Genomic DNA, 9091 nt, shown 5'->3' on the forward strand with positions numbered 1-9091 from the left:
ACTGCTCAAGATGAGCAATACTGAAAATGAACCATAGGTGGCACTAAGTAATTCTGTTTTTTATTGTTTGCCTGGCTGGCACCAGTATTCCCTCTAAACCAGCATGTTCAGATTTAAACCGAAACACTCCATTTCCTTGAAAGGACACGTACCTTCTTACTTAGAATATGGGTGGTAGTGGTGGGAGGAGGTGCTGGTTTTTGTTTCCTTTCTGAAGTGTAATAATTTATTTTAAAGTTATTTCCTTTTTTCACGGTTGACAGGTCAGCCATCTCCTTGTCTAAGAACATCAGCAAAAATGAAACCAATTGAAGAAAGTGTGGAAGATGATGTCTTTCATCCCCCATCAGTCAAATCAACTAAAGTTTAGTAGTGATCTTGCTGAGCGGAATTTCGGTGAACTACAAGTGTGGCAGTCACAGAAAACTTGCCGAAACTCATAAGGTTACTTTTTGATTTTTAAAAATACATATGTATATTTGGCCACACACAGAGATGCCAGAAAAAAGACTGAGTGAAACTCTTAACCATATTACCTGAAAAATAAATAATGCTGGTTTTAGTGGGACTTGAAGCCCCATTCTGGAGCTTTGTGTGATTGGAGGAGTAGAATGCCCCGTTTAAAGCAATAGTAGTGTAGAAAAAAGTGTAGAAAGGTCTGTGCTTGCAATTTAACCGTCTGCACAGGAATGGCTTCTCTTTTGAAGTGAATGGGAAAGTCCTCACAGCTTCAGTGGATTGTTGGACTGGAACAAATGTGTCTGGAAATGGGGTTTTAAACAAGGTGTCAAACTTTGGTTTTCAATTTATGTTCCAACAAATCAAATTGATTCAGCTGTGCCATTAAAAACTTTTCTTTTTTGCTTTTAAGCCAATAAATGCAGTACTGATACACAGATAAGCTTGACACTTGAGCCTTCTTTTTACCTCACATTTGTGGAACCTGGAAGCGCAAGAATCGGCTGTTGCTGCTGCACTTGCAAAGGTACAGGGTCCTACACCCACCTAGGCCACCTGTTGGGTCAGTAGGGGGAAAGCAGTCATCTGGGCTGAGGCCACTCCCATCTTCGCCAGCCCTGCCTAATAATATTAAGACTGAGCACAGTCAGAGCTGAAATATGTAATCAATCTGTTGTGTTGTGTGTCACAATCACACTATATGTCTATTTGTAGGAGGGATACAGGAGTTGCTCCACATTCTTCTATCTCCCATTTTGTGCTGATGTGTAGGTTTGGCATTCAGACATTTTGGCTCCCGAACACTGCAAACCCAGAAGTGAGTGTTCTGGTTTGCGAATGTTCTTTGGAATACAAATGTCAGACGGGGCTTCCGCAGCTTCCGTTGGCTGCAGCAGCTTCCTGCAGCCAATTGGAAGCCACGCTTTGGAAGGCAAATGGACTTCTGGAACAGATTCCGTTTGACTTCCAAAGTATGACTGTATTCTTAATCATGGCACATTCTTTGTGAACTGGCACAAATAATATTGCAGTCATAAAGATAACGTAATTGTAACCACATTTTTTCCCTTTCAGCCATGTGTAATGTTTATGAATGGTTCTATAATGTGATGTCTATTATAACTGGACACAAAACCTGAAGTATTAGTAATTCAAAATACTATTGCAACGAAATTGATTTGTGCTGTACTTTTGGGTAAATGCACCAGCATTTCATGTGGTAGGGCAGAGTCACAGTGCTTGAATTAGTCTCAAAACATTAAAATCAGTGGGCGTTTGCCATTGACCTCAATGGGATGTTGGCCAGTGGTGGGGAATCTGTTCCCCTGCATATTGTTGTTGAACAACAATTCCCCATTATATTCACCACACTAAGGCAAATTTGTTCTCCAATATCTGGAGGCCCACAAAGTTTTCTATCACTGCTGTAGGTTGTACTTCATTATGTACACCAATGTTTGATATGTGCTTACATTACACTGCTTTTCTAAGAATGGAATACCTCCAATGCTGCTTTTTCATTGGACTTTGCATAAACATAGAATTATTGGCAGTAATGGTAAATTGTAATCCGTGGCATAAATGCTGATGGAGAGAATAACACAGTGCCTTTTTTATTTCGATTCCAGCTGCATTGGATATATATTTATGGTAATACAGAGATTTCTTCATCCCAAATTAAACACTTCCATAGATTAAAACTGGAAAATTTATGGATGTGCTTAACTACCAATGAAATAATGGAAGTATATAATTTTAGCTCATTTGTTGAATGTCATCTCTGTGGTTTTTCTAAGTTGGCTGTTGCAAACATTTGTTAATTGCAAGCATCATAATGAAAAGGCTACAAGAGTGGGATGTCATTAGCAGAAGTCTCTGGAAAGAGAACCTCATTTAAATAGCAAAGAACTCTTACATGGGAGGGGAGTAGTAGTTGTCATGGTGGGCAAACCACAGTCCTGCTGGACTTCTGCCAGCAGGAAAAGAGGGAGTCCCCCCCCCCCAAAACTCTCTGCTGGCATGTTGTTTTTTAAAAATCCATACCCCTTAGTCCCAGTAGGAAGAAAATAACCATACTATCCCTAGGCAGGGCTGGCAAACTTTCAACTCTATTTCAGAAATGGATCCAGAAAACAGCAGTATTTTGCATCCAGCAGATCCCAAACTACCTCCAATTCTCCCTCATAACATTTTTTTGTTTTTGTTTTTTGCCTTTAGCTATTGGAACACAGGCAATGATTGAACAGTGGCTTCAGCCATGAGGGAGATCTACAAGATTCCTTGGTCCCAGGGACCACCCACCCAGGGACTATAGGATTGCACCATACAAATATTTACTAGACTATACATACCTTACGTAACTGACGGTTTTGAGGGCTAGGAAGTGCAGCATTGATATCTCTTCTCCAGTTTTTCAAATAACCCCATGGTCATCAGGAGCTGGCTTAAGGATCTGGCTTATTCGCACTTGTAGGTGTTTATGTAAAGTAGCTAGAATTGCACCTTTGCTGGATTGATCCTTCAGAGAAATACTGCTTTCCAGTATGGTTGTTATTGATGTTTTAAAAAATGAATGTGACTGGACTAGACTATACATGTTTATAGTGTGATGCAGCTATAATTCACTGCTATATTGACGCTGCACATATGGCACAATGTTACTAACTGGAATAAAGCTTTTTGAAAAGCGTATATATGAGAGAGATTTAATTTTTCTGTACAATAAAACAATAAATACATATTACATACCTGCATTTCTTTAGACCTCTTCTTTATCCGCCAGCTAATATGAAACAGTAGCAGCATAGGGAATTTGTTCTGTCCTGTTGTAATGCACAACCACATTCTTAAGCATCCTCAACAGTATCCTTGACTTAATCTGCTGTAGGACTTGTACCATCCATGTTGAGGTGCTCTGAGGGAATCTTTTTGGACTCAACTCTGCAGCACCAACCAGCATAGCCAATTTCTCTGGGAGTTGTCACCCGTCTGAACAGCAGCATATTCCACCCTCATGCCTAAGGGGTTTTGTGGCAACCATGAAACTGCCCCACTTCATTGCTAGACCTGCAAAGTAGTCCCAAACAATGAAAAGGGGCTTTTAGTGGTCCTTTATTACCAAATTGTGGTCACCAGGCTATGGTACGAAATCTAGTTGAGACGTTTTCCCAATATACTTATCAAATTTTATGTATTTGTGTGGATCATGCACATTTCATGTTTTAAAGGGATCCCCCCAATAAGTATCATGCAAGTTGGTTTCAAAATATTAGTCATAAGAAGAATGAGTTAGATTGAATCAAATGCTTTTTCTGACTTTCATATCACGCTAGTCACAGCTGTGAAAAGGAGTGGACTTGTACTCCTGAAAAAGTTAATAGGGAAAATAAAACAATTTCAGCTTTATGACAGAAGAATTATTACAGATGTCAGATTGGAAATAATTGGGGGGGCAGAGACTACCCTACATTTAAACATTTTAATAGCTTTCTTTCAGAATAGGAAAAGTTACAAAGAGTAACTTTGAGTATTTATTATGGTTAAATACCTATTCTTATGCCTGAAATGCCTAACTTTGCAAATTATCAGATTACTTTTATGTCATCTGGCACACAAAATTCTTGCCCACCTATCTGCATTTGGCATTCTTTTCTACACTGGAATAGAAAGCTGTCAGAACATGCACTGGAAATGGAAATATTAATCCTACAACAACAATGAATTTTCCTAAGCAGTAGGTAAGCCTCCTTCAAAAGCTTCAAGGCTACTAAGGATAGAGAGACGGAAGCATAAGGATTTCTTCCGTTGTAAGAATTGGGCAGTAAAAGTGCACTTGGGAAAATCTTGTATGTACTAGAACCTCCCCCACAAACAGGATTACAAGCAGAGTATTCTGCTAAATACCATCCGGTTCTAGTAACTGAGCACTTATGCTTCTCCTTAATTTCCTCCTTGGAGATTAATAAAATATTAAGACCACATCCTGCTTTCCTGTACAAACTACTCTTGGGACATGAATTCCCCTTCATCCTCTGTAGTAAAAGGTGATGCAGAAACGAAACTTCAGCTACTGATTGACTTAAGCTAAAACAATCAGCCCAGCCACCTATGACACAAAAAGCATGCAAAGCAGAGGTTGCTCTGTTCACAGACATTGCTACACTTTAAAAAAAAGTAGATAAAATATTCTTCAAACGCTCTAGTCACCAGCCTTGACCTGGCAACTGAGCAAGGAGCCTGTACATTATGCCTGAACAATATTATACAGAGCCGCCAACATTAAATCAAAGCGTTAATGCATCTGTATGTGTAAAGCAAATGCAGCAATCCCACTGAGTACATGCATTAATATCTGAGAGATGGGATTTCATTACTCCCTGTAATTAAACTAGAAAAAGGCCATTGGTTTGCTGCATCCCACTTACTCGAAAATAAAAGCACAGAAGTTGATCACTAATCCAGTATCTGCTTGCTATTGCTGCTGAACTGTGTCTTCTGTTTGCAGAGCAGATTTGGAGACTATGCACCCTTGAACAGACAAGCCACTAAAAGGTGCTTTCAGAGAGTGGAGGACTGGACCATCTGAAAAATTGAGTAAAAGGCTTCTCTGATCACTGCAGCATGGTGATGTCTTTGATTTCTATGCAATTCTTCAAAATTGCAGATATGACTTAAGAGTTTGGAGGAGGCAGCGCTAGTTCCAAATGACACCACATGCATTATTATTTTTTTAGTGTCTAATTCAGGGGCAGGTGACCTGAAGACCTCTGGCCTCTTCCTCTCCAGGCAACCATGTGGAGAAAACTTCCTCTTCCATATTGTGTGTGACAGAGTGAAGGAAAGAGAAGACATGATTGCTACATGATGAAACCATTAAAAAAAGATGGTGGCTCACCCACTTTTGGCTGCTCCTCCATCCACAGCAAGCATGCAACTGCCAACAGATTCCCCCTGAAAGAATGCAGCCCTTGATGGGGCGGGGGGAAGAATGGTTCTTGATCCACATTCCTGGTCTAAAACATCATTCTGAATGCTGAAGATCTGAGAGCAGAAAAGCCACAGGAAGTTAATTCCACGTATTGCATGCACAGCGAATGATGGGATTTGGGGGGGGGGGATTGATTATAGTTTCAATGAGTTTTATGGGATTTGTTCCTATGCATAAGATTGGAGCGTTACTTCTGAGTGCATAGGATTAGACGGTAAATCCCATTGAGTTCAATGATGTTCATTCTCTCTATCCTGCCTTTTGACAAAGGAGCTGTGTGTTTGTGTTAAAAAACCAAGGCAGAAGGAGTGGGGATACTTTTTGAGTTCAAACAGTAAAAATCATTCAATGTATTCTTTGTACATGTGGTGTTTTGCATCAGTACTCAAAACAGAATAAACCACTGAATCAAAGACCAAGCTAGCACGCTGTTAACTGCTGTGCTTGCCTGCATCTATTGGGGATCAAACAGTAACAGAGTATCAAGGACCACTATAATATAGTCACAGGTATTGCACACCAGTTTCAGGAGTACCAGTGCATGAGCAGTGACTAAAGTCCATTGTGACTAAAAAGGCCATTGACAGTAGATTCTAGTGGGAACCTGAAATTATAGGTATAAAGCATATAACATCAAACCTCAGTTTGTTCCATTAACTGGAGCTTTTATTTCAGGGTACAGAGGTTACCTTTTTAAAAAATATGGAAGGACTCCTCAGTAGCTATGTGATTTTAATAGCTGCATTAATGGGAAAGCTTCCTCTATGGAACCTCTGCCTGTCACAGATGTTAAAGGCACAGGAATCTTGCCTGTAATTGGAGAGATTATTTGTTTCATTTCATTTATGAATCATTTCCCCTGAAACAATAAAAAAAATTAAGAAAAGCATCAACAATAAAAACAACAATATGTAACAACAATTTTAAATTGATATTAGTCTAATCATGTATAGTAGAAGTGGTTTTTCTGGGGGCACTCAAGGGTACGCAGTACCGGCACCTCCCCTCCCCCGAAGAAAATCACTGTATGGTAGTATTATACTGATCTGTAGCTGAAAATGTATACACTCCTGGTTAAAGTTTTCATGTCAGCATAGGATGTTTTAGAACAGGCATGGGGAATAATTGGCTCTCCAGATGTTAAAAAGGTAAAGGTACCCCTGCCCGTACGGGCCAGTCTTGACAGACTCTGGGGTTGTGCGCCCATCTCACTTAAGAGGCCAGGGGCCAGCGCTGTCCGGAGACACTTCCGGGTCACGTGGCCAGCGTGACAAAGTTGCATCTGGCGAGCCAGAGCCGCACACGGAAACGCCGTTTACCTTCCCGCTGGTAAGCGGTCCCTATTTATCTACTTGCACCCGGAGGTGCTTTCGAACTGCTAGGTTGGCAGGTGCTGGGACCGAGCAGCGGGAGCGCACCCCGCCGCAGGGATTCGAACCGCCGACCTTTCGATCGGCAAGTCCTAGGCGCTGAGGCTTTAACCCACAGCGCCACCTGCGTCTTTCTCCAGATGTTACTGGGCTCCAAATCCCATCAGTTCTAATCAGCATTTCCAGTGACCAGGGATGAATAGGGATGTTGTGGACTGCAATCCAAAATATAGGGAGGACTTCAATTTCCCCATCTAAGATGCATCTGTTACTTGCCCAGAAGCAATTTGTAGCATTTGCGTATTTGTATTGTCAGGGCTGGGCCATGGGCAACAGTGTTGCATGAGCCAACGGTCATGGGACAGACTAGAAGTCAAGACCTAAGAGTAAAAGCAGAGGAAGGCAGGGGTCAGGGCTAAGAAATAAGCCAGGATTGATGAGCAGGTTCCCACCAAAGAACAGAACTGAATCATACGCATAACCCACTTGTTGCGCAAGGAAGACTCAACACGAAGCCCTCTTACAATTCTTTTCTGGTCAGGAAGATACAATGGCCACATTGTGTGGGCAGAGTTGGTCTAGGCTAGGGTTAATAATATACCGCCCTATACCCAGTATAGTATTAATAATATACCGCCCTATATCCAGGGGTCTCAGGGCAGTTCACAGAATAAAATCAAGATATAAAACCACAATCAAATGTAGTGTAAAACTCTGAAGCTCGGTGTATTATACAGTAGGTGGGTGGAAAATTGTCCATCTCATAATTGCTACACACCCAGACTAACTTTAGAATCATCCCACCATCCCAGGGCACCATTTCTGGTTGGAGAGACTAAATGAATTCCCAGCACCTTCAACTAAGCAGTGCTTTTGCACTGAAGTTATTGCCACCGCCTACACTAAAGGGCAAACCTATTGGGCAGGGCTGTCCTTGTAGGTATTGTGAACTGGGCTTAGTTTCTTAGGCACTTTGCAAATGAAATATATTGGGCGAGATTCAATGGAAGGTTTACTTGTGGAATGGGAGTTTCAGAGTCCCTTCTCTCTCTTCCACCTTTGCACATCCTGAAAATCTGCCCTGGAGGGTCCCTGCCTGTATGGTAGTGGTGGCAGGGCTGCTACAGGGAGAATAAAAAATAAGACAGCTGCTATGCTTATAACCACAACACAAAATTATTAGTACTTTTAGAAGACTAGAATCAGAGTGAGCCATGTGACTGGTAGGGTGTATGACAGTCAACAGATTTGGACAGCTGACTGAATGGTCATACATTTTTGCTCTTATTTAATAAAGCTATGGTTGTTGCTCAATTGTCATGCTACATTTTTGCTCTTATGAAGTTACTTTGTGTTATGAATGGTTTATGCTACATCCCTGCATTGAAGTCACAACTACTCTGTATTTCTTTTATGGATGCCAAAACAGTTGGATTGGCATAAACACAAGCATAAATTTGTCGTGTAGAGATAAGCGCATAGGAAATCAGCTCCCGTCCAGAACAGATCAGTAACTGTGCCTTACAATCGGGTGAGGATTCCAGAGAGTCACACTCGCCCCGGATCAGAGTAGCCATTATAGCTAAGATATATGAACTACCCCTTATTTGTAGTGTGACGACATGTGGATAAACTGATTATTTCTCTGCCTCACCCCCATTATTTCAGATCTCCTTTTTAAAGCCATTTGCAGTGATGTGAAGAAGCCATTTATCAATTTGATTAGCCCTGCACATGAATGACTCTCCAGGTGGCAATATTCATCCCAGGGACTGCTTTATGTGGTTCCTCTGTGCACACAAAAAGCGGCACTGTAGACCTCTTTATGGCTTTGAAGCAGAGAACAAGCATTATTGCTTAACCAATGAGAATTGATAAGAGGAAACCTGCTCATGAAATTCACCTCACTGGAAGAACTCTTTATTTTTTTCTGCTGAAACAGATAATCTTTATTTCTTAGTATTTAAAAGACTTGCCATTCTTATCTCCTTTTGAAACTACTGGAATTGCAATTTAGGAAACTCACCCTATTTTTCATGAATATGTTTCGTTTTGTTGTTGCTGGCATCCGTTGGTCTTCAGAGACAATGGAGTGCACCTCTGAAGGTGAAGTCAAACAGCTGTGTTTGCAGCAGTGAAGTGACCTCCCCAGCTCACAGGCCTGGGCAGTGTGTATGGAGGTCCTGGGCCAGCTAGACAATAAGACTCAGCCTCACTGATGTGGCCCAAAGGAAAGCAGAGCAATACATTTGGCGCAAATCTGTTAAGGATGAGA

General features: G+C 41.3%; 1 protein-coding gene and 1 long non-coding RNA gene across 3 annotated transcripts in view; one reads left to right on the forward strand and one right to left on the reverse strand.

Moving 5' to 3' along the window:
* Nucleotides 1-8765, forward strand: part of POPDC1 (popeye domain cAMP effector 1) — a 28935-nt gene extending 20170 nt beyond the window's left edge. The window contains exons 9-10 of one of the 2 annotated variants that reach the window (XR_014166543.1): nucleotides 264-444; nucleotides 8485-8765. Coding sequence is in view for 1 of the 2 variants with exons in the window: in XM_081904671.1 (XP_081760797.1) it covers nucleotides 264-370 (107 nt within the window). In the remaining variant the exon portion in view is untranslated. Of the gene's footprint in view, nucleotides 1-263; nucleotides 3213-8484 lie in introns of those variants that run through there. The other variant, XM_081904671.1, reaches the window with a different exon arrangement.
* On the reverse strand, nucleotides 852-5990 carry LOC309366181. The gene is made up of 2 exons (XR_014166553.1): nucleotides 5354-5990; nucleotides 852-3476 (listed from the first exon to the last, which is right to left on the reverse strand). It is a non-coding gene; the product is annotated as an uncharacterized lncRNA (long non-coding RNA).
* Nucleotides 8766-9091: the final 326 nt, after the last annotated feature.

The sequence above is a fragment of the Podarcis melisellensis genome, assembly GCF_964234715.1.
Source record: "Podarcis melisellensis genome assembly, chromosome: 3".
NCBI lineage: Eukaryota > Metazoa > Chordata > Lepidosauria > Squamata > Lacertidae > Podarcis > Podarcis melisellensis.